Source organism: Carcharodon carcharias, chromosome 20, assembly GCF_017639515.1.
Source record: "Carcharodon carcharias isolate sCarCar2 chromosome 20, sCarCar2.pri, whole genome shotgun sequence".
Taxonomy (NCBI): domain Eukaryota; kingdom Metazoa; phylum Chordata; class Chondrichthyes; order Lamniformes; family Lamnidae; genus Carcharodon; species Carcharodon carcharias.
This window is the reverse complement of record NC_054486.1, coordinates 96,217,840-96,244,470: the sequence shown is the minus strand read 5'-3', so window position 1 is coordinate 96,244,470 and position 26,631 is coordinate 96,217,840. Positions and strand designations below refer to the sequence as shown.

At 42.5% G+C, this 26,631-nt stretch overlaps 1 protein-coding gene across 7 annotated transcripts in view; it reads left to right on the top strand.

Moving 5' to 3' along the window:
• Positions 1-24,041, top strand: part of LOC121292622 (coiled-coil domain-containing protein 85C-like) — a 275,315-nt gene extending 251,274 nt beyond the window's left edge. For 5 of the 7 annotated variants that reach the window (XM_041214832.1, XM_041214837.1, XM_041214836.1 and 2 more), the window contains 3 exons: positions 10,118-10,219; positions 12,714-12,815; positions 16,960-24,041. In XM_041214832.1, the coding sequence (XP_041070766.1) occupies positions 10,118-10,219; positions 12,714-12,815; positions 16,960-17,049 (294 nt within the window). In that variant the 3' untranslated portion in view covers positions 17,050-24,041. The remainder of the gene's footprint in view (positions 1-10,117; positions 10,220-12,713; positions 12,816-16,959) is intronic. The other 2 variants (XM_041214838.1, XM_041214835.1) reach the window with 1 other exon arrangement.
• The last annotated feature ends 2,590 nt before the right edge of the window (positions 24,042-26,631 follow it).

Below are 26,631 nucleotides of genomic sequence, written 5' to 3'. Positions count from 1 at the left end.
AGGCCTTTGACAGTTCGGCGGGTGCACAGCTGAACTGAAAATCTGAGTGACACGCTGGGGCTCACGTCCAATGTCACCCCGCGTTATTTTACTCCTTGGCGAGTGGGCCTTGCTCCCGAAGATTCTTGCGGTCTGTCCGCAAGAATGACCCAAACCTCCCTGTCGTTGCCATTTTAACACTCCACCCTGCTCTCTTGCCCACATGTCTGTCCTTGGCTTGCTGCATTGTTCCAGTGAAGCCCAAAGCAAACTGGAGGAACAGCACCTCATCTTCCGACTAGGCACTTTACAGCCTTCCGGACTGAATATTGAATTCAACAACTTTAGATCTTGAACTCCCTCCTCCATCCCCACCCCCTTTCCATTTCTTCCCCCTTCCTTTTGTTTTTTCCAATAATTTATATAGATTTTTCTTTTCCCACCTATTTCCATTATTTTTAAATATTTTATGCCCTGCTAGCCTTTCCACCCCACCCCCACTAGTGCTGTACCTTGAGTGCCCTACCATCCATTCTTAATTAGCACATTAGTTTAGATAATATCACCACCTTCAACACCTCTGTGTTCTTTTGTTCTTTTGTCTGTGACATCTTTTGATTATCTGCTCCTATCACTGCTTGCTTGTCCCTACAACCACACCAGCCCCCCCACTTCTCTCCCCCGCCCCCCCACCTTAAACCAGCTTATATTTCACCCCTTTCCTAAGATTCACTCAGTTCTGTTGAAGGGTCATGAGGACTCGAAACGTCAATTCTTTTCTTCTCTGCCGATGCTGCCAGACCTGCTGAGTTTTTCCAGGTAATTCTGTTTTTGTTTGAGATATCTGGCGGTTTCCAATGACGATACATGAATGCAAGTCTTTCTTTTATCTTCAATCTGTCTGCTCCCAAACTGCAAGGGTGCAAACCATAATTTGGTGGTATGGTCAAAATCTGTCACTCAAAGCTGTGTGGAATTTTCCAACCATTTAAATGAATTTTCGGAAAAGCATACACAGTACACGCACGAGGTTTTCATTTTGCTACCTTTATGGGTGAAGATTCCCACCTGCACTGTGAAATTAGAACACTATATATTATGTGAATCCAAACTGTAAACCTGTATTTTAACCCCACCACCCTATGCACCATAGTCAACCCCGTAGTTTTGCATTTTCTTTTTATAGAATATTTAAGCATGACAACCCCTCTCCATAAGGTTTTGCGGCATTCCAAGCCCCATAAGATGTTCCTTTAATAAGTCAATGTGAAATTGGAAGTGGACCTGCTCAGGACTGAGAAATCCCATCCCAATTGTGACCACCAGACATGAGTGATGGGCAAAAATATTAAAGGTGATGTGTCATCCACTGAAGCACTCTATAACTCTGAATATGACAGATGGAGTTGATTTTATATTAAGTCAGTGTGTATCTGTCAATCCCTGTTACCCTGCTTTGTGGCTTTGACCTGCTAAGTGCATTCAACCCACTAAGAAATCACTTGCGTTTACGTAGCACCTTCCACGACTACAGTGTGTCCTAAAGCACATTACAACCAATGAAATACCTCTAAAATGTGGTCACTAGTAATGTAGGAAATGCAGCAGCCAATTTACAGAGCAAGATTCCATAGCAGCAATGTGATAATGACCAGACAATGAGTCTTGGGTTATTAAAACAGAAAATGCTGGAAATGCGTCTCTGGAGACTCCTTAAGCGTCATATGGACTTGAAATGTTAATTCTGTTTCTTTCTCCACAGATGCTGTCAGACCTGCTGAATTTTCCAGCATTTTCTGTTTTAATTTCAGAATTCCAGCATCCACAATATTTTGCTTTTGTAATGAATTTTGGGTGTTGGCTGAGGGATAAATGTTGGCCAAGATGAAATAGTGCTGTGGCATCTTTTACATCCACCTAAGAGGGCAAACAAAGATTCAGTTTACCATCTCATCCGAAAGTTGCACGCCCAACAATGGAGCATTCCTTCACCACTGCATTGGAGTGTCAGGCAAGATTGGGTGCTCAAGTCTCTGGACTGGGGCTGACTCGGAGGCAAAAGTGTTACCGCTGAGCCAAGGATGTCAACTTTAGAAGCAAAATTTGGCCTACAATTCAGGCCCCTGCCTCCATGACATTGTATAAAATGTGAAATGCGAAATAGGAGCGGAAGTAGGCTATTCAGCCCATCCAGCCTGTTTCGCCATTCACTAAGATCATGGCTGATCTGTTTGCATTCCAAGTTCAACATTCCCATCATACTGTAATTTGACTCCGAGACAACGATCAGTGGTTCAGTGGTTAGCCCATTGAGGAGCTGGAACAGCCAGAGAATGTATTTAAATTAAAAAAAAAATCTTGTAACCCACACTCCACTCAATTCATTCAAAACACAGGGAGCAGAATTTCATGAGAGTTTTTGTAGGAAAAAATGCTTCCAGATTGTGCGTAAGCTTCAAAATTCATACAGAGTGGCACAAGGTGAATGGCACTGATGTTGTGCAGTAGAATATTTTTATCTAAATGTTTAAGTTCGGAAAGTTGGGAAGGAGCAAGTGTGGTGATGAAAATGGGGTATGGAGCAGTATTTTGAGGCAGATGGAGAAGATGGTTGTATCCCATCAATTTCTGCACACGGCAGGTTTTTAAGTCTGGGATTTGTTGTTTTAACATTGATGGGAGGAAGAGGATAGCTCACATTGGAAATGTGAGAGATGTGGACATATACACCCTGGGTCACCTGCTCTGACTGACCCATTTCACTCCTTGAGGACACTGCATGAGTTTTCACTTGTTTAAACGGAACTGGTGCCGAGATTGAGTAGTGGCCAATGTACAGGCTGATTATTCTGGCAGGAGGCCGTCATTCTCCTGACAGGTGGATAGTTATCCCTTCCTTCCCTGTGATCTCACAGTTAATGGGGTCATCTCTTTGTGCAGCAACCCGCGAAAGAGGGAATGCATTCAGATATGAAGTCTGTGTGGGAGGAGGATGGAGAAATGCTGAAGGCTAAGAGAAGTGGGGGTGGGGGAAAGGAGAAGAAAGAGGAACATTTTGACATAATGGAAAAAAATTGGGGAACAGAAATCTAAAGATAATCAGCAGAGCAGTATGAAGAGGATTTTATCTGGATTTAGCTAAAACTTAATGTAAAAGTCTAGTACGAGGTCAGCTCGAAGCAACAAAGGAAGAATTTGCCTTTATACTGAATCTCTTACATTTTCAGGATGCTCCAAAGTGCTTCATAGCCACTGAATTGCCTTTTGAAGTGTAGTCTTTGCTGTTTTATTGGCAAACTGTGAATAGCAAAGTCCTACAAAGAGGAATGGGGTAAGTTAATATAAAATGGAAAATGCGGGAAATACGTGTCAGCATCTGTGGGGAGAGAAACAGAGTTAACCTTTCAGGTCGATGACCTTTCATCAGGACTGGGAAGAATTAGAGATGTAATAGATTTTGAGTAAGTTAAAGGGATGTGAGGAGGATGGGAAAAAGAGCAAAAGGGAAGGTCTGTGATAGGTGGAAGGCAGGAGAGATTAAATGACAAAAGGTTTCATGGTGCAAGGCCAAAGAGAGTTCTTTTTTTAATTTATTCACGGGATGTGGGCTTCGCTGGCTGGGCCAGCATTTATTGCCTATCCCTAGTTGCCCTCAAGAAGGTGGTGGTGAGCTGCCTTCTTGAACTGCTGCAGTCCATGTAGGTACACCCATAGAGCTGTTAGGAAGGGAGTTCCAGGATTTTGACCCAGCGACAGTGAAGGAATGCATTTCTAATATATATTTCCAAGTCAGGATGGTGAGTGGCTTGGAGGGGACCTTCCAGGTGGTGGTGTTCCCATGTATCTGCGGCCCTTGTCTTTCTAGATGGTAGTGCTTGTGGGTTTGGAAGGTGCTGTCGAAGGAGCCTTGGTGAATTCCTGTGGTGCATCTTGTAGATGGTACACACTGCTGCTACTGTGCGTTGGTGGTGGAGGGAGTGAATGTTTGTGGATGTGGTGCCAATCAAGCAAGCTGCTTTGTCCTGGACGATGTCAAGGTTCTTGAGTATTGTGGGAGCTGCACACATCCAGGCAAGTGGGAGTATTCCATCACACTCCAGACTTGTGCCTTGTAGATGGTGGACATACTATGGGGAGTCAGGAGGTGAGTTACACGTTGCAGGATCCTAGCTTCTGACCTGCTCTTGTAGCCACGGTATTTATATGACTAGTCTTGTTCAGTTTTTGGTCAATGGTAACCCCCATGATGTTGGTAGTGGGGGATTCAGTGATGGTAATGCCGTTGAACGTCAAGGGGTGATGGTTAGATTCTCTCTTGTTGAAGATGGTCGTTGCCTGGCACTTGTCTGGTGCGAATGTTACTTGCCACTTGTCAGCCCAAGTCTGGATATTGTCCATGTTTTGCTGCATTTGGACACGGACTGCTTCAGTATCTGGGGAGTCGTGAATGGTGTTGAATGTTGTGCAATCATCAGCATATATCCCCACTTTTGACCTTATGATAGAAGGAAGGTCATTGATGAAATAGCTGGAGATGATTGGGCTGAGGGCACTACCTTGAGGGACTCCTGCAGTGATGTCCTGGAGCTGAGATGACTGACCTCCAACAACCACAAGCATATTTCTTTGTGCTAGGTATGACTTCAACCAGTGGAGAGTCTTCCCCCGATTCCCCTTGACTCCAGTTTTGCTAGGCCTCCTTGATGCCGCTCAGTCAAATGCGGTCTTGATGTCAAGGGCGGTCACTCTCATCTCACTTTGAGAGTCCAGCTCTTTTGTCCATGTTTGAACCAAGGCTGTAATGAGGTCAGGAGCTGAGTGGCCCTGGTGGAACCCAAAATGAGCGTCCATGAGCAGGTACAAAAACGGAAAATGCTGGAAAAACTCAGCAGGTCTAACAGCATCTGCGGGTAAAAAAAAACAAGAGTTAACGTTTCAAGTCCATATGACTCTTATGTGGTAATCAGCAGGAGGTTTCCTTAGCCACGTTTGACCTGATGCCATGAGACTTCTTGGGTTCCAGAGTCAATGTTGAGGACTCCCAGAGCAACTCCATCCCTCCCAACTGTATACCACTGTACCACCACCTCCACTGGGACAGGACATACCCAGGGATGGTGGTGTGTGGGACATTATCTGTGAGATATGATTCTGAGGGGATGACAATGTCAGGCTGTTTCTTGACTAGTCTATGAGACAGCTCTCCCAACGTTGGCACCAACCGCCCCTGCGCGCGCACCCCCCCCCCCCCCACCCCTGCAGATGTTAGTAAGGAGGACTTTGAATGGTCGACATGGCTGAGTTTGCCGTTGTCGTTTCTGGTACCTAGGTCAATGTCGGCTGGTCCATCCAGTTTCATTCCTTGAGACTTTTTAGCTGTTTGATACAACTGAGTGGCTTGCTAGGCCATTTCAGAGGGCAGTTAAGAGTCAATCACAATGCTGTGGGTCTAGAATCACGTGTCGGCCAGACCAGGTAAAGGCGGCAGTTTTTCTTCCCTATGGACATTAGTGAACCAGATGGGTTTTTACAACAATCAACAATGCATCATTAGATTTTTAATTCCAGATTTTTTTATTGAATTCAAATTCCACCACCTGAGTATTACCCTGGGTCTCTGGATTACTTGTCCAGCAACAATACCACTAAGTCATCGCCTGGGACAAGTAAAGAGCCAAAAGATGTGTCTAGAAGATGTGTGCATGGCAGATTCATGAACAGCTGTTGGATGAAATTTAAAAAAAGGGGGAAAAAAGAGAAGAACAAGAGAAAAAAACAAAACCACCAAAGGAAAAGGAAACAAAATGAGGACAAAGGCTATGATCTAAAATTGTTGAACTCAATGTTGAGTCCAAAATGCTGTAATGTTCCCTTTTGAACGGTGAGCTGCTGTTCATCAAGTTTGTGGTACGCTTCATTGAAACACTGAAGAGGACAGAGGTCAGAGGGGAAGCAAGACGGCGAACTAAAATAACAGGCGACCAGAGGCTCGGGGTGATGCATGTGGACTTAACAGAGGTTTTCCACAAAATGATCACCCAGTCTGCATTTAGTCTCCTCAATGTAGAACAGACCGCATTGTAAGCGGTGAATACAGCATCCTCCTCCTCCAGGTCTCATACCCTAAGAAGGCATTGGCAGCCACGGACTTCCATTGGATTGGTCCATGGTTATGGCTCATCATTTCCTCCCATCATCAGTGCTTGGCAAAATACTGCAGTGGATTGCTGCTGCCATTGCCTTCTGCAGCATGGCTGACCAGGAATCTCTCCTGTTCTTACCACCTGCCACCAGGCGTATGGGAAGGGTTTACAGGCTGCCACATTGTGTACACATCTTCCATGGCCATCAAGTTCTGCATTGGGACTTAATCCCGGAGCTTCTGGCCCAGAGGTAGGGACGCTACCACTACACCACAAGACCTCCTGCTCTAATACAATATACTAAACAGGAAGAAGTACAGGTAATTCACTGTTTCACTTGGAAGTAGTGATCAGGACCTTGGGCGTTGAAAACTGAGGAGGTAGAAAGGCAGTTGTTGTATTTTCTTCAGTTGCATGGAAAGGTGGCAATGGGAAGGAGAGCAGGTGACTGAGGAGTGCACCAGGGTATCGCAGAGGGAACATTCCCTTCACAATGCTGAAAGTTGTCTTTGGTGGCGTCTTCATGCTGGAGGTGGTGGAAAAGGTGCAGGATGATCCATTAAATATGAAGGCTGCTAGGGTGGAAAGTGAGGACAAGGGAAACCCTATCATTGTTCTGGGTGTGAGAGAAGGGATGAGAGCAGAAGTGTGTGAAGTAATCAGTTAAAAATCAGTTATCTATTTTAGATGGTGTAGATTGAGAGAGAAATGTAGGGCAGGAAATCCCTTCTCTGCTTTGAATGGTTCCCACACGATAATTTACATCCACCTGAGGGGACAGTCAGGGCCTCTGCAACCCTTTTCAGTACAGCACCAAAGTGCCAGGCCCCATTATGTGTTCAAATCTTTGAGGGAGCCTGAAACTCTCAACCTTCTGATTGACGGGCAAGATTGCTACCACTGAGCCAAAGCTGCCACTTATATTATTATCTTAGTTGTTTACAGAACTTCAGTATTGCTGAAAAAGAGACATTTCAAAACTTTTTGTCTTGCATTCTTCAAGACACTCACAAGAATACCAATATAGGGAGAAGACAACAATTTATATTGTACGTGAATAAAGTGCTGATTGGTTGGCAAGTGGACTCTGATTTGTAGAGGTGTTCCTATGGAGAATATTATTATCCTGTATAGTTTTGAGTTTTGACATCCTGAACAGCTACAGGTTAAATTTAAACCACTCATTAAGTTAAAAGAAATGTAAGTGTACATCACAGGTTGCCTCGTTGCACTCTTCTCAGTTCACTAGTCTGACAAAGTGTTCTGCCAACACATCTTAAGGGGATCAAAGGTTATGGGGAGAAGCCGGGAGAATGGAATTGAAAAACTTATCAGCCATGATTGAATGGCGGAGCAGACCCGATGGGCTGAATGGCCTGTTTTCTGCACCTATGTCTTATGGTCTTATCTTACCGTTCACAATGCCCTCTTCAAATGTCCTTTTACATTTAGCATTTCTCCAGTATGGATCACAGGCAGAGAGAGTCCTGGAGTTGGCTTATTGAGTGCACATTGCTGAAGCAACAAGATCTGCAATAATATAGTGTGTTTAATGTGGAAAAATATTCCACAGCACTTCATAGAGATCCTAGATAAATATATACACCAAGGCAAAGGTGGAGATATTCGGATGGGTTTTAAGGAGGGATTCAAAGGATGGTGGGCAGGCGGTAGAGTTTAAAGGCCCTATTCTGTAGGGCCTCATTGGCTGCAGGCATCACTAAAAATAGGACAAAGGAAGGGAGGGATATAAAAGAGGCTTGTCAGAGGAATGGTGAGTCTTTGAGTGAGCTCGTAGAGTTTAGAGAGAAAGTAGGTCAGATGACCAAAAGCTTGGTCAAAGTGGTGGGTGTTAAGGACTGACTTAAAGGAGGAAAGTGAGGTGGAGTGGTATAGGGTGGGTATTTCAGAGCTTGGGGCCCAGCAACTAAATGGAACCAATGGCGGAGTAACTAAATACTCAATTGTATTGAATGCTCAAGAGGTCAGAATTAGAGGAGCACAGATAGGGTTGTGAGGCTGGAGGAGATTAGAAAGATGGAGAGAAGCGAGGCCATGGAGAGATTTGAAAACAAGGATGAAGACTTTGAAATCAAGATGTTACATAGGATTTACTTGAATTCCGTAAAGTCCAAAGAAAGTGTCAATCATCCAGATCTTTTAAAGTACCAAAGGCAGAAATTGCAAGCACTTGAAATCTATATATCTTGTGTAAATAAACATCATGAAATTGACAGCATAGATCAGAGGTGTTTAAAGAAAATGGAAATTTATCAATAAATTACTTTCTAAAAAAAAACTGTTTTTATGCATCCTACTGTCACTATAGGGTTCATTGGTACAGATGAAAATCCAGCCCAAAGTGTGAAAGCAATGTAAGATGGGATTTGGAGGATGGCAAAAATGTGGATTTTAAGAGAGAAGGGGTGGAAACCGGTGAGGTTCGCAAAGGAAGAGAAGGTGCCAGTGGAGCAGCGGGAGAAGCCAGCTCCCTTATTCCCAATAGGAGAATCATAAACACATCTTTGTATAAGTCTCTCAGTGGGAGAATTAAGAAAAAGGATTTAGCAATGTAAAATATGGGTGCACAGCATGGACATTGTTACCCTGCGATCTGAACTACATGTACATAGGTCCTGAGAGTAGTGATTAGAACAAGTGTCATTTCTAACCACATGACCCAGAGATGTGGAGTGTAAATAGTGACACAGACTGCTTGGGCTGACTGACCTGGTTCCGTGTTGTAATATCTATATGAGTCTGATTTTTAATTCTGCGCAAGTGGGTGAGTTTTGAATAAGTTAGAATCTCACTATACATTTTTACCACTGACCTGAATGGGGTCCTTTAATGCAGTGTGTAATTCCAGCTGTGGCTTAAAGGCTTTTCCACAACAGCATTTATTTTTAAATCACCCTTAAACCCTGTGGCTTGAATCTATTCACTTGGCCCGAGGGAAGGTGAGAAGACGTTGATTTAATTCCTCAAAGCTATTTTAACCTACTTGAAAGTTTATTCTGCATCCTTTTGCTAGAAGTGACATGTACATTAAATCTAAAACAAACCATGCCTGGAGTTTTACTGGGGAAGTTTATAGTTGAATTAGTAAATTGTTTCATTGTCCCTTGCTGAGAACTCTATTGGTCTTCAATAATGGAGGAATGAAAAGGGCTTTTATTCCTGGTGTGTGGTAGTCTTTTTTTTTGGGCTTGTCCATGCTGAAAATGCTCAAAGGTAATAAGTATTGCAGCCTCCGTTCCTTTCATCTTTAGTGCAAGAGATGTCAAACCTTTTATAGAGGTTTAAGTCACATCATTTACGTTAGAAGATGAGTTCCCAGAAGCTACGCAGTAAATTAGATAACTTTATGTAGTTCTGTCACATCTGGTTTTACAAATTATGTTCTCACCACAGGATCTGATTTGCAAATTGCTGGGTTTTGATTGATTTAAGCAAGTAGTAGAGTTATTGCAGAAAATCCCACCGTGTTGCTCACTGAACTGCACCTATTTTCTTCCCCCTCAGTTTCAACACCCGGCACGTTTTGCCCTTGCTTCCCCATTCTCTTTCTTCTCTTATTCTCCCCTTGTCTTCCTGCACTCTTTACTCACCATCTATGCCTCTCCCCCTCCCTTTCTTGCCTCTCTCCTCTCTCCCATTCCTTGCCCCAGCTCCACCCCCCATCAGCCTCTTCCCCTCCTTTTTTTCCTTTTACCCCATACCTTCTCTTCTCTTGCCTTTCTCTCTCTCTCATGTTTTCCTCTTTTACTCTCCCCATCCTTTCTTCTTCTCTCTCTCTTCCCTTCTGTTCCTCCCCCAGGCTTCATTCTCTACCCATCCACCTCCCCTCCCTTCCTCTCCTTTCTTTCCGTTCCCCTCTCTTCCCTATTTTACACGCTTCTCCTCTTGCTTTCCCTTTTCCCATTCCTCTCCACCCGCCACTGCATCCTGTTGATGTACACAGTGTACTCACAACCTTTGTGTTCTTTAAACAGGGTCCTCCGTGGCTGGTGACTGGGGACCCCAATGTTCCAGTGGTGCCACCTGGATTCATCCCCACTGCCCAAAAGCCAGAAGCTGTAGTGCATGCAATGAAGGTAAAATGCTGCAGCCCGTTTTTCCCCAAGGAAATGCCTTTATTCATTGAAGGAAAAGAAACTAGTCCTCACCAAAGGTGCAGACTTAGGTAGTGTTGGAACTGACCCCAAAATAACAACAAAGTGACAGTGAGCTGATGGACTGAAAACTTTTTTTTTCTTGTACCTGGAAAGAGGGCGGATGTGCTGCATAGCCTAAACTTTGTGTTCCTTTGTCTGATTGACAAAGGTAAATCAGTGCCTGCTAAACAAAACAACCCAGCCAGTCCTGTGCCAATCACCCATGACTAAAACTGTCCTTCAAATAATACAAATAAATGGCTGTGTTTTTTTCAGTGTTTATTCTCATTTTGTTCACAGGGCTATCTGTTTTCACTGTGGTGTCCAGTTCTCTCTGTCTTGCTCCCTCACCGCACCCCCCCCCCCCCCACCCTCCACCATTTGGCCCTTCCCCCTGCCCAGACACTGCTCAGTCGTAGCTCCGTCCAGGAGCATGGGCGAACCTAAAGAGGGTTCTGTGTTATCCTATGGATTAGCTGATAGAAGAGCCATACTTAATCAATAGGTCTTTTGTCACCTCTACTCTCTCTTGTTCTTAAAACAGTCCCCGCCAATAAAGTATAATGGTCATCAAAAACCTTTGAGCGACAGATGCCTTCCTACGTGCACCTGCTGCTCATCAGTTATTTGTTTCCACTGTGTGGGAAAGTTAGAACTTTGTTAGATCTTTAATGTTCTAGCTCCATCCTGTTACCCTGCCCTTCCTCCTCCGCTCCCCCCACCCACCCCACCAACTCCGTTCACCCTTCATGCCAAATCTATGGAATCCGTTTCCCACACGCTAAAGTGAAGATTCCTTACATAGGATTTAACAGGGCCACCACTTTTCAATGACTGAACAAATCAAATTCTGTTTTCATCGCATGTTTTCCGTTATGGGATTCTGGGAATTTTAACCAATGTTTTGATGGTTATATTTTCTTCCTCTATTTTTGGGCCTATTCCTTTATGGAGCAGGGTCATTTTATCAATCTGAACCGAGCTTTGCTGCCAGGATTCACAGCAGGGATTCAGGCACAAGGTTCAGCAAACCCCACTTGCAGGATTAACCGCCAACAATTCCCATTAATTAGCTTCTTGCAGGTCACACAGCTCCATTTCTGCAGCAGCAATTCATAAAATCTACCCTAAAAAGTCACATGCTGTTTTTTTCCTTTTCTTTATGTGGGATTAAGAGGTTTCCCAATGTGCTTTGTAGATCCAATTCCACAACTGTGGGATTTTTCCCACAAAAACTACATATCAGTGGCCTTGTTGCCACAGCTTTCACAGGCACCTGGTATTTTCTCAATACCACAGAGAAAAATACACACATATATATCTTGGAAGCCAAGCGGACTGCTAACTAATCAACATGCCTGTTAGCAGAGAACTTGCAATTAATCATGCAAGTGTGGTAACTTTTTGGACATTTGGTAGATTGGAGTACATATTTGTTGTCACAGGGAAAATCTTTCAGTGCTAAAATGCCACTGTGAAGAGGCTAGTGAAAACCTGGAACTCTCTTCACCCACCCCCACCCACTAAAAGCACTGCTGAGGCTGGGGGTCAACTGAATATTTCAAAACTGAACTTGTTAGATTTTTGTTTGGCACGATGTTATGGATTATAGAACCACAGCATGTTGAAGGAGTTGAGATACAAATCAGCCATGATCTAGTTAAATGGTAGAACAGGCTAGAGGGACTGAATGGCCTACTCCTGTTCCTATTTTCTTGTGTGTGTTTTGGCTGGTGAATATGTCCTTCATTCGGTTCCATTGACTTCAGTAGAGCACAATATGGGTTGGGTTGTATACGAGGCAAACAATACAATAATGCCTTTTATGATCTTATTGCCCAAGACAACTTTCTACCTCATTAGTATGTATTGCTACTGCGTTTAAGTTTAAAACATAATTTCCTTTCCAACATTTTTTTTAAACCCTAACTACCTCCGCCCCCAGAGGCATGAACTCTTACTGAGGTACCAACCCTCAATGCCAGTGCTTCTCTGATATTTTGGCTCAGGTAGCCAGGTGAGAGCTTGGACAATGATTAGCAGCAGGCTGATTGACACTGGAGGGCATCACAGCCACATCTAATATTCAAACATAAGCCAGGAGCTACTTGATAAAAATCAGACTCCCTCTTTGATCTTGTTAATTCCCCTTCCAGCCCTAATAATCCGTTAACTTTGTACAAAGTGGGGCATGGAACCTGGACACCTCCTATGTGGCTCAGTCCTACACTTGGTACCGCATTAACCAACTGATTAAACATGAGCCCTTCATGAGAATAATTAGAAAGCTAGGCTTTTATACTGAGAATGCTAGCTACACAGTGCGAGACATTTCTATGTGACTACAAAGAGCCGAGTGTTCAAGCTGTTTTCTGGAATACATGTGATCCAGAGTTTCTTCACTGTTAACTTGGTGTACATTTTGGGTTTCCAGGTCCTGGAAGTTCATGACAACCTGGATAGACAGTTGCCGGAAGACTGCGAGCACGATGACTTGAGTGAGAAGGAGAAGGCCATTGTTCGTGAGATGTGTAATGTAAGAATTCTGTTGTCTTAGCAATGTGAAGTGATACCAGAACAATACAATATCAGATAGCAGTGCTTGTTTTCAACAGGTGTCTCGCAATGCGAATCCACATGACAAAGTTAAATTTAGGAAATAAACAAAGTTTTGGATAGAGTTTGATTTGGTGTGATAGTGTAAGGTAAGTGGATTGGCAGCGCATTTACATGTCCTGGTTTTTAATTCTGTTGAAGTCATGGGAAATGGTGTTTGTGAAACGACCTGCTGATTCAGTATAGCCTGTCTTACACTATCACACAAAGTCAAACTCTACCCCCTTGTGTTTATCCTGAGTTAGAACATACCTTGGTATTAGTCTATACTCAACACAAGATTCTGATAGATTAAAACCAACAGAAAGACTAACTCTGCTGTCAGCTTGTATAATTGCACGTACACAATGTTTCCATTTACTGTCCATTTCATGAATCATTAAAAACAGAAAATGCAGGAGTCAGGCAGGACCTGTAGATAGTGGAATCGAGTTAATGTTTTGGGGGTAATGCCACTAGACTGGAAATCCAGAGGCCTGCACTAATGCTTTAGGGTCACGGGTTCAAATCGCACCATGGGAGCTGGTGGAATTTAAATTCAATTAATAAAAACCTGGAATGAAAAGCTAGTCTCAGTATTAATGGCCATGAAACCATTGCCAATTGTCATTAAAAAAAAACACCTGGTTCACTAATGTACCTTTTGGGAAGGAAATCTGCCTCCCTTACCCAGTCAGACCTACATGTGACTCCAGACCCACAGCATTGTGGTTAACTTTTAAATGCCCTCTGAAATGGCCTAGCAAGCCACTCACTATGAAGTCTAAAAAGTCTAAAAATAAGTAAACATCACATGGCGTTAACCTAAGCACCAGAAACGACAATGGCAAACCCAACCCTGCCAAGTCCTCCTTACCAACATCTGGGGGCTTGTGCCAAAATTGGGAGAGCTCCGCACGGACTAATTAAGCAACAGCCTGATATAGTCATACTCATGGAAAACATCTCAGACACCACCATCACCATCCATAAGTATGTCCTCTCCCACTGGCAGGACAGACCCAGCAGAGGTGGCGGCACAATGATATACAGTCAGGCAGGAGTTACCTTGGGAGTCCTGAACATGGACTCTGAACCCCATGAAATCTCTTGGCATCAGGTCAAACATGGACAAGGAAACCTCTTGCTGATTACCATGTATTGCCACCACACCGCTCCCTCCCCCCTCTGCTGATGAATCAGTACTCCTCCAAGTTGAACACCACTTGGAGGAAGTACTGAGGGTAGCAAGGGCACAGAATGCACTCTGGGAGAGTGGCTTCAGTCTCCATCACCAAGAGTGGCTCGGTAGCACCAGTACAGACCAAGCTGGCCGTCATAAAGGACATGGCTGCTAGACTGGGTCTGTGGCAGGTAATAAGGGAACCAACAAGAAGGATAAACCTACTTGACCATGTCCTCACCAACCTGCCTGATGTAGATACATCGGTCCATGACAGTATTGGTAGGAGGGACCGCTGGACAGTCCTTGTGGAGACAAAGTCCCACTTTCACATTGAGGATACCCTCCACTGTGTTGTGTGGCACTACCACCATGCTAGATGGGATAGATTCTGAACAGATCTAGCAGCTCAAGACTGGGCATCCCATGAGACGCTGTGGGCAGCTGCAGAATTGTACTCAACCACAATCTGTAACCTTGTGGCCCAGCATATCCTCCACTCTATCTTCACCATCAATCCAGGGGATCAACCCTAGTTCATGAAGAGTTCAGGAGGGCATGTCAGGAGCAGCAGCAGCAGGCATACCTAAAAATGAGGTGGCAACCTGGTGAAGCTATAAAACAGGACTATTTGCATGCCACACAGTGGAAGCAGAATGCGTAAATGGGGATGGACAATAAAACAACTAACCAGAGGAGGAAGAGGTTCCGCAAATGATCCATCTTGGCCTCCTCCTCATCACAAATGTCAGTCTTCAGCCAATTCGATTCACTCCACATGATATCAAGAAAAGGCTGAAGGCACTGAATACTGCAAAGGCTTTGGGCCCGGACAGTATTCTGACAATAGTGCTGAAGACTTGTGTTCCAGAACTAGCCACATCTCTAGCTAAGCTGTTCCAGTACAGCTACAACATTGGCATCTACACATTAATGTGGAAAATTGTCCAGGTATGTCCTGTCCACAAAAAGCAGGACAAATCTAACAAGTCCAATTACAGCCCCATCAGTCCACCTTCCATCATCAGCAGTGATGGAAGGTGTTGTTAACAGTGCTATCAAGTGGCACTTACTCAGCAGTAACCTGCTCACTGATGCTCAGTTTGGGTTTTGCCAGGGTTGCTTGGCTCCTGACCTCATTACAGCCTTGATCCAAACATGGCCAAAAGAGCTGAACTCCAGAAGTGAGGTGAGGGTGACTGCCCTTGATGTCAAGGCAACATTTGACCCAGTGTGGCATCAAGGAGCCCTAAGAGAACCTGAAGTGAATGGGAATCAAGGGGAAAACTCTCCACTGGTTGGAGTCATACCTAGCACAAAGGAAGATAGTTGTGGGTGGAGGTCAATCACCTGTCCTCAGGGTAGTGTCCTAGGCCCAACCATCTTCAGTTGCTTCATTAATGACTTTCACTCCATCATATGGTCAGAAGTGGGGGTGTTCTCTGATTATTGCACAATGTTCAGCACCAATTGTGACTCCACAGATACTGAAGCAGTCCATGTCCAAATACATCAAGACATGAACAATATTCAGGCTTGGGCTGATAGATGGTAGGCAACATTCATGCCACATAAGTGCCAGGCAATGATCATCTCCAACAGGAGAGAATCTAACCACCTCCCCTTGACATTCAATGGCATTACATTGCTGAATCACCCACAATCAACATCTTGGGGGATACCATTGACCAGAAACTGAACTGGACCAGCCATATAAATACTGTGGCTACAAGAGCAGGTCAGAGGCTGGGAATTCTGTGGAGCCAGACTGCCCAAAGCCTGTCCACCATCTACAAAGCACAAGTCAGGGGTGTGATGAAATACTGTCCACTTTCCTGGATGAATGCAGCTCCATCAACACTCTCAAACCTCGATACCATCCATCACTTGACTGGCACCCCATCCACCGCCTTCAACATTCACTCCCTCCTCCACTGATGCACTGTGGCAGCAGTGTGTACCATGTACAAGATGCACTGCAGCAACTCTCCAAGGCTCCTTCGACAGCACCTTCCAAACTCAATGTCTATCATCTAGGAGGACAAGGGCAGCAGATGCATGGGGTCACCACCACCTGCAAGTTCCCCTGGAAGCCACACACCACCCTGACTTGGAAATATATTGCTGTTCCTTCACTGTCGCTAGGTCAAAATCCTGGAACTGCCTTTCTAACTGCATTATGGGTGTACCTACGCCACATGGACTGCAGTGATTCAAGGTGGCGGCTCACCACTGCCTTCTCAAGGGCAATTAGGTATGGGCAATAAATGGCAGCCTAGCCAACGATGCCCACATCCAGTGAAAGAATAAGTAAAAATAAAAGAACATTACTTGGTTGCTGTTGTGATGTGTAGCTTGATCGGGCTACTGTTGAAGTTGATGACTTCAGATGGGATTGCAGCAAATGCATAGCAATTGGTTTCATCATCCCTGGTGGAGGGGATGTCATTCAGCATCCCCTTGCCTGATCGCTATTCATCTATTGGTGCTGGAAGCACAAGTGAGAATAGGATCGAGTTCAGTTGTGATAGTCCAAATGATCAGATAACCTGGCAACACTCAGCATCCAAACTCTCTCACTTGGTGAGATACTAGAGGCAGCTTTATCCACGAACATTCTGTTCCTCCGAGGAGTTAGCGCTTCAAAAAGATGGGTGAGAAGGAAGGAATATGAAACTAACTAACCTCTTGTAACTAACCTCAATTTCTGCGTAATCAGTGATATGGGAAAGAGAAAGTGAGTACATTGGTCATGATCTAACTGAATGGCAGAACAGGCTCAAGGAGCTGAATGGCCTACTCCTGTTGCTATGTTCTTTCCTATTATTGTGTGTTTGAAGCATAGAAAGAAAAAAATGTAAGTCTGTTTCCAGATTTTGCTGAACAGTAACATATCTTTCAGGTGGTCTGGCGTAAGCTTGGAGATGCAGCTGGTTCGAACCCTTCCATCAGGCAACATCTCTCAGGCAATCAGTTCAAGGGACCTTTGTAGTGCTGTTGCCTGCAAGGCATGGACTTGTGAGAAGGATGGAAACACATTCTCATTGCATCTGCACACAAGTGGAAAGAGTGGAACTTCTGAGAAGTGTAATCCTGGCCACTGACTCAACTTGGCCCTACCTACTGTCTAAATGCGAAGAAGGATGCTGACGTGTGCCTATAGTGGTAGAGAGTTCTACAATGTACTGACCACAAAGCAAATGTAAATTACTCATATATAACTGACTGTACATGCAGCTTTGGTAAGGTGTACTGCACAGCATACTGCAGTTATGTGAATTGATTTAATGGAGTCTGTGTAAAGAGATTAATCTAAATACGTTGATCTCTGGATAATGTTGAATAATCTACCCCCCCATCCAGCCCGCTCCCTGAACGTCCATTCACATTAATGATTGATATGGCTCCATTATAAGCAGGCTCCTTTGAATGCAGTGTTTCCTCATTACATTACCTGGAATGGACAATATTGCTGGGGGGTATTTGAAGCAAATCCTAGTCTCAGCATATGCAGCAATAGTTCTTTCGAGTCTGTTCAGCAGGGGCAATGTGAAAGGGATCATGTTTCCACATAGAGGAATACCTAGCTCTCAAATACACCTGTCTTTCAGAATATAGGTGTATAGCTTCCGCTGAAAGTCACCAGCTTTGGTTTAGAAAGTCATTGACCTGTGCAGCCCTAAGAACAGAGCATTCGAAAGTGTTCAAAAGATGGAATTTCCACTACTGGATGTGGCAATTAAGGAGAAAATATAGTTTTCTTTAAAGAGACAGTATTCTTTTCAACAACCAGAATTTATCTTGTTGATTTTTGTTCTGAGTTAGTCTATTTTAGGAAATCTAATCGCTCGGCCCCCACTGTAAAATTATATTTGCAATTTTCCAGTGTGATTGTTCCCCAGCCCCCTATTTGGATGCAGGTGGTCACAAGTTGCGTGAAATTGATGTAGTAAGGTTCAATTTTGAAGTAAATGGGTCTGGCATAATTTTAGGTTCTGTGAAATAAGTTTTATCTGACCAAATCACCGAAGTATTGCTCATTGGCTTGATATCTTGCCCGCTTTAAATTTTGAAGCCCCCATGTGTGATCAGATGGAATACTGTCTCTTTAACAGATGATGCTGAGGCTTCGAGATTGAAATGGGAACAGATAGGGAATAACTAGATGTTAAGTAGTTCTATTTTAAGCCATGGGATAGAGAATGACACAGTACCAACTACTCTGTGTTAGAGTGACTGACTTAAGAGGCGCTTGCAATCAGCACTGGTTTTGAATTGAATACTAACAGTGTGCAGTGAATATTCAGGAATGGTCTATTTCCAATTGAAATAAGAATGCACATGGAAAGGTATTTTATAAACTCATTAATGAGGCTGTTTTCATAGGACTTTTGAGCTCATAAATCTTTAGACCTGAGATATATGACCATACCAGTGTCACCATGAGAAAAGGCTAACCTCTGCAATTTAGTTCCTATATTGAACATTTTCACTTGTTCCTTTATCAACTCCACAGCCTTCTCTCGGTTCAGTTCCGTTTTGGGGGTATTTTTTTTTCTGGCTACTGTGAGTGACTTGCATGATTTTCTCATGCATGTGAGCGATGGGAGGAAAATATTGTGATTTTATAAAGAACATAATATTATCTCTCAGCATTGCACATTATGAATTATTTCAAAGCTCAGTGATGTTTATAGCTGCAAGCACTACAGTCATTTTTTGCATAGCAAAATTCCACAAACTGCAGCTGAATAAATGACCAATTGGGCAATTTTAAGGGCTGAAGAAGATATATTGGTCAAAATAGCTCTTTGTTCTTCAAATAATGACAGTGCCATGTTTAATGCTCACCTAAAATAGCAGTTGATACCTCATTTTACCATTTCATCTGAAGAGCAACACCATGCAGTGTTGGTTGAGCTTGAGTGTGCAATTCCTGGAGTGAATATTCAGGAATGCTGTATTCCCACTTGAAATAAGAATGCAGTAACTACTCAGATTTATATAGTATCTTCAGTGTAGTAAGACTTTGCAAGGTGCTTTGCAGGATGTTGTTATTAAAATTGGCACTGAGTCATCGGAGGAGACATTAGGACATATGAACAAAAGTTTATTTGAAGAAGTAGGTTTTAAGTAGTATCTTAAAAGAGAGAAGACACTTGGACAGTTTGAAGAAAAAGACAACTAACATAATATTTGACTGAGCAATCTGCACAACCCCACCATGTCCTCCCCCTGCCAAACCTAGGACAACACCGGCCAAACAAACATTTTAATTTGTTCTAATACACAGCGTCTATATATGTCAGTGTTCAACACAGGCAATGAAAGACACAATGGTTTGAATGTGCTTCTGACTGTGCCTGATTTGATTCTACAGTTGCTTGACTGCCATTCCCAAGTGATTTGTGGTTGTGAGTGTGTTTATTTTGCTAGTTTCAATTTGCTTTCCTTAGACTGGTAGCTGATACCTCTCCAGTGTAATCTGATCCTGGTAGCTCTGAGATGAGATTCTGAAACAAATTGGCAGAAATGATGCACCAGTAACTTGGAGAAACTTTGCTGGACTTTATATCTTGAATTAGAATTATTCTACTGCCACCAGCAAAAGAACAGTTGGATTATAATACTTATATAGTGCTGTTCACAAAACACCATGAATGTTTACAGGAGGAAGGAGTACATTTAACCTAAAGTGCACTGAGAGTAAATGTAACAGCTAGCATGACAGTTGACCATATAGAACGACAGCCCACTGGTTTGACCTACAGCCTATTCACAGTAAGTTATTGAATGAGTTAGAAGTTGAGGGCATTATAATTAGTCTCTGTATGTCTGGGCTAGGATGCAATAAACAACTCCTGCTGGTGTGTTTGTAAGTATGTAAGAACATTAGTCGAGGATTGGATCAGGCTTGGCCCCTGTCATTATATAACTGATTGCCACTCACTTTCCGAGCTCTCAAGTGAAGAAAGATCATTTAAGGTGAGCTAGAGGAAAACTGCGGCCCAAGAATCCCAACACCTTCCAGGTTAGAGGGACAACAAGAGAAAAATAGGGAAGGGATGAAAATTGTAGCTCAAGATTTGCAAGCATTGTCATACTAGATGCCAATACTGACAGATCCTCATAGTTCTCCAGATGGTGAGCTTGCAGACTCAGCTGGAGATCTGGGAAGGTGATCATTATCCTGATGGAAGAGAAGAAAAGTGAAGAGGGGTCAAGACATCGTGCTGGTGTCTAGATGGTTCAGGGTGGCAGAGGCCTGCAATCAGATAGTGTAAAGTCAGAGACTTCATACAGGAAAATTTAATACCAACTGGGAGATATTAAATCAAAATTTTATTTGAAATGATGGACTTCTCCATGTTGGCATATTCACTTTATGGAAACCATTAAGATTGCTGGAAACTGTACCAGGTTAAGGCTTCCTTCATTTTGCTGCGAACCTGCCACTAAATCTGTCACAACAGGGTCAGCTTTTTGTGCTTACAGTAGGCTGATTTAAAACTTTGACTGGTTTAAACGAAGGAGCTTAAAATGGGTGCTCTTAAAGGTGACAGGACTGAAGTGGACTTGTCAACATTTTGTTACAGATCCATTTCTAGCCAATGTTTTTTCGGAAACAACTTCATTCATTGGTTTGTCCAAAGCAAAGAACAAGAACATTTAATTTCAATCTGATCATTGATAAAACTAGAATTTTGAAAATCTAATTCTGATGGCAGCTGCATTTTATCTTTTGTGCACTAACCTCCTTGTAAATATACCGTCTGCAACATTCTCTAAATGCTGGAGAATTAAAAGCTTTCCTTTTACCTCAGAATATTAAAATGTAAAAGCTATACACTGGAATATGGAGAATACCCAACACAATTTTGTTTTCTGACAGTATAATATTTGAATAAGATTGTATAAATTTATCATATCAAACGTATATATTATGTAATTCTCTTTTAATGTTGCTGAATAATGTCTGCTTCTTTTGAGGAAGGAAAGATTCGGTTCTGTTCTGTCAATGATTCTGATTTTGATTGTTGCAGTGGGTTTAAAAATAAGCTAGTACAATTGTCATTTTTTTAAGGGCATTACATTCATTTATCACACTCCCGCCACCAAAACAAAGGTGGAAAAAATGGTCCACTTATCCTAAAAGGGTAAATTCTTACAGGTCCTTCCACCTGCTGCTGACTTCCCCTCCCTTCGGTTAGTGGCACCTTGCCCCCTTTTGTGTTATTGGTGTCAGGCTGCAGACAATGTATTGTGGTTTATGGATGGATTGATTCTACTTGGAGACACTGATCCCTTTTTCACCAAGCACACACAGCCCAGGAATTATAAATGAACAGCAACAAGACTGTTACTTTGGCTTTTCAACAGACTTTCATTGTATCCCAAACTCCATTAAATGTAATACTGTCCAATCTTTTTTTAAAAAACATCAATTTTATTCTACAGTAATGGTTTTGACTAAATTTCTTTATGCCTTCTTTGTTTTTATGGCTGAAGGAAGCATGTTGGCAAAACTAAAAGAATAAAGGCTCTTAAAAAAATCTTCTAATAGAATATGTTATGCTTTTCCATTGCCCTAGCATTGGGACATGTTTTTTTTAAAAAAAGTTTCAATAATCAATAGCCCTTAAATAAAATCAGGAATTCACGGTAGAGCCATCAGCATTTGGAAGGGAAAAAGGCTAAGGGTTAAAATTTTATGAACACGTGAATTAGGAACAGGAGTAGGCCACTCATCCCCTTGAGCATGCTCCATCATTTAATTAAATCATGGCCATTCTGATTAGGTCAAGAATGCCAGTCGGAACTCTGATAATTTGGTTTCCTGGGTTTCTTTTTAATTGTTTAGTCTGTAAGGGCTGTTGAGATTGCGGCAAGTGTTTCTGAAGACAAATTGAGCTTGACTAAAGTGAACTGTTTATAAATAGCGATGTGGTATTTAACTCGGGCTGGAGTTAGGTGATTAATCCCTCTCCTTCAGCTCAGCCACTTCTTCACTCAATGCCATCAGCATTTAATGGCCAAAAGGAAGATACAATACTTAGATTTATACATACAGCCCTTGTTGTGATCTACATAAAAGTTATTGAGGGATTTTGTTATTCTCAAAAAAGTAAAAAACTAATTGATATTTTTTTAATGCTGGAGTCAGTATTTGAAGTCAATGGCAGATGTGGGAACCACAAAACCAGTCCAGTTCTGGAATCGAGTTCAGAACTTCTTCCAAGTTATTTGGATTGGCATGTTTTGGCACAGTTGATAACTTACTGACGTGGTGTTAATAGTGATTTTGAGTACAGGCCTGTTAGTGTATGTAGAGTTTAAGGTGCCCGTTGTTGTAACAGTATCTGTGCACATGTTGGGTTGACAATTTAAGACAATGTTCCCATTTCTTAATCCTCTAAGGGGTGGAGCTTGATTGCTGCACTTGCACAGCTATCACACCAAGACTATTGACAAAAGACATTGATAACTATAAGTCTAATGGACTCCTTAAGCTCTCTGTTAACCTTTTCAGTGTTAGTCTAGTTTTACACAAAATGGATCATCCTATGTGCCTTGAGATAGCATATGTATCATAGTGTGGCCATAATGAGACTAGGAGTCTGGGTGCTCTGATGGTGTTATGACATAGAATATGAGGATCAATGAGAATCATTCAGGAACTTGTTCCATCTGTGGATCTGAGTATCAATCTTTGTTCTTGGCACAGTAGGTGTTTAGTTAGAGGATGATTTACACTGCTGGCTCAAATAGAGTATACTTGAAAGGCTCCTGGTTAATTGACTATGACCGTTGATCTCCACAACCTCCTTATAATTCCAATTCCCACTTTCTGTGGCCAGTCAATAAATCATATTGATTGGGTTTTCTTTCAGCATTTACAAGTAATGATAAAAGTGAGTTATTCTTACTCAGTCTGCTATTAATCAGTTCTCTCAGTAGGTTTCTAATGGCATAGAAATGATTTTGCTACTGTAAGATTCTGTGGCCTGTGGATATTTTTTATCTGAAGTGTCTGTAGTAAATCTTTGAACTGCAGGTTCTTTAAAGAAGTACTTAAGTCCTGCTGCGGAAAGCACCATTCGTTATATTATTAACCACACAGACCTGAATTTTCCAGGTTCAATCTCTGAAATTATCTCGCACAAAAGGATATGGAAGCTGGAGCTTTAAAGACCAAGATCAATCGGTTTTTATTGGGTAAGGATATCAAGGGATATAGTGCTAAGGCGATTAAAACGGATCAGCCATGATCTAACTGAGGGCGTGAATGACCTGCTCCTGTTCCTGTGTTCATTTGGTCTGTTGTGATCCAGGCACTCTGGTGGCTAAGCACCCTTGAGTTAATGGAACGTGGGCTCCCTGTTCCTGATCGCTAACCAGTGACTCCTCCTGGAAATTTGTATGCGCCCAGACCACGGGGAGAACAGGATCAAGCTGGCTCGAAATATCCCACAGTGCAGCCTCACAAACGAGGAATGGAGGCTTAGGCCAGCCAGTTCCCCAGGGGAGGGGGGGGCAATATTTTCAGCTTATTTTTGTCATATTTGTTTACTGGCCACGGTGCCTAGTTGGCCACTGATTTTAACATTGGAGTTCACAGAATTGTTACAGTGCAGAAGGAGTCCAATCCCATCGTGTCTGCACCAGCTCATCAAATAAGCAATTCACCTACTGCCATTATCCCATCTTCTCCCCATAATCCTGCATGTTCTTCCTTTTCGGACAACAGTCTAAATCCCTTTTGAATGCTTCGACTGAACCTGCCTCCACCACACACTCAGGCAGTACATTCGAGAAGTTAAGCACTCTCTTGTTTTCTCATGTCAGTTTTACTTCTTTTTCCAGCTACTTTAAATCTGTGCCCTCTCATTCTCAATCTTTCCTGAGCAGGAATAGTTTCTCCCTATCTACTTGTCCAGATGCCTCATGATTTTGAATACCTCTATCAAATCTCCTCTCAGCCTTCTCCACTCCAAGAAAAACAGTCCTACCTTCTCCAATCTATCTTTATAACTGAAGCTCCCTATCCCTGGAACCATTCTCGTGAATCTTTTCTGCACTCTCTCCAATGCCTTCACGTCCTTCCTAAAGTGTGGCACCCAGAACTGGACACAACACTCCAGCTGAGTTAGTGTCTTATAAATATTCAACGTAAGCTCCATACTCTTATGCTCTATGCCCCTATTAATAAAGCCTAGAATACTGTATGCCTTATTAACCGTGCTCTCAACCCATCTATGACTTATACACATATGCACCCATGTCCCTCTGCTCCTGCACCCCCTTTAGAGTTGTACCCTTTATTTTATATTGTTGCTCCATGTTCTTCCCTCCAAAATTAATCATTTCACATTTCAAATTTCTGCATTGAACTTCACCTGCCACCTGTCTGCCCATTCCACCAACTTGTCCGTGTCCTTTTGAGGTTCTATATGGTGCTGCTCACAGTTCATAATGCTTCCAAGTTTCATAACATGCACAAATTTTGAAATTATGCCCAAGGTCTAGGTCATTAATATATTTCAGGAAGAGTAAGGGTCCCAACACTAGGACCTGGGGAACTTCACTACAAACCTTCCTCCAGCCTGAAAAACATCTATCCTTGGATGCACCTCAGCTGGTCCTGGTGGCTTATCAACTTTAAGTACAGGCAGCCTATCCAATACCATCACCTTATCAATTTTAAACCCTTCTAGTGTCTGAATTACCTCCTCTTTCACCATGGCCTGGGTAGCATCATCTTCCATGGTAGAGACAGAGGCAAAGTATTCATACTTATATTCAATCAAACAATCTTGATATTTATACATGATACATCACCAGATACTCTTAACCAATCCCATATTTCTCTGTGTCCCAAAATCATGGGGACAAGAAGAATCTAAAGTGCATCTTTATCCATTTGGCTAGACCCAAAAGTCACAAAATCCATCTCCCACTATAATTCATTCTGCTTGGCACCTTGAGCAGCCAAAAATATATCCATTGGCCTCTTGAAATTTCCATTTATCTACATATGCAAGGTGGCCTGTAGATTCTGAGCCTTTAGCTTAATATTGAGCCCTGAGCAAAAATTGAACTGAGCATGAACACCAGAGGTAGCAACAGAGAAAGTTGCCATGGTATCCTTCACTTCCTATGTGCAATGTTAGTAGCCTTGTAACGATTGTCTGAAATGGAATAAGTGCAGGTACACTGCAGTTAATCAGTCAATTGTGATATTCTGCAGACAGGTTTCCCTCTACGTTGTTAAGCTGTGTAAAAGGTTGCTTTTTATGAGAATTACACAGAAAAAGCCAACAATCTGGTTTCAAGACAAATCTCCCTTTCATTTAAACAATTGGCTGCATAGTGTCGCTGGGTCAAAATCCTGGAACTCCCTAACAGCACTGCAGGTGAAACTACACCACATGGACTGCAGCGGTTCAAGAAGGCAGCTCACCACCGCCTTCTCAAGGGCAATTAGGGATGGGCAATAAATGCTGGTCTAACCAGTGACATCCACATCCCATGAATGAATTTTTAAAAACTTTCTTTTTCTGCAGTATAATATGGTTTTATGCACTGGTGAGTTCAAATTTTGAGATGTTTAGAAGTTTTTGTTTTGCTATTTGTTTGACAATTTGCAGATTCTACTGGCTGTGTCTAAAGTCCCAGGGAAACTATTTTTCCCTTCCCAAAATCTCCCTTTCATGAATAAGCCACAAAGATCAGTATGGGCACGTGGTGTTTAGGGATTAATGCTTTCAAGAGAGGGCACAGGAAGAAAAAAAAAATGGCAAGAAATAAAACATTACTTTTCTTTCTTAGTACCAAAGTTGTGTTGAAACTTGCTAAGATGGCGAACGCATGTTTCCAAATGCCTGTACATGCCATCGCGGCAATATTGTGGCTGTTTATTTGTTTAGCTCCACCCAAATAGCAACACTGCGACCTAATAAATGATGATTACCAAGGTAGAACTTAACCAGCTGGAGAATCCTAGTTTAATGTGAAAAAGCCCCCAAAGCAGATCACTTCCAACTTTCCAACCATGCCTTTTGAAGAAGCTGCATTGAGAGAATCAGAACAGTGGTTCAGGGCAGGGAGTGAGACAGAAGGTGGATATTTTTTTTAAAATGAAAAATATTGTTTTTTTTTTTCTGAGGGAATTACCAGTAGATATGTACGTGTATAAAAGAAAACTAGAAAAATGGAGAATGAGAGTAGATGAACTGTGAATATAAAAGATGAATATTTTGATAAGGTTGTGAAGCGACCGTGTTAACTACTTGAGCAGAATTGCAACTGAAGTTTCGCTGTGGAACTTGTGATAAGGAAATTCCTGCTGTTAATTTACCTGCTGTATATGTGTGTGCTGATCCTGTAAACAATAAAGATTTGCTGCTGTTTTTGACTGCTGTACATATTGAACACTCTGGGCCTGGCATGGATTTGTATCTTCAATGGAATAAGCCATTCGTTTCCCTGCCCCTGAAGTGTACTTTTAAAAAATAATTTTAGTCTTCAATATGTTAGTTAAACAATGAAAGGAAATATGTCTCATAGGAACTGT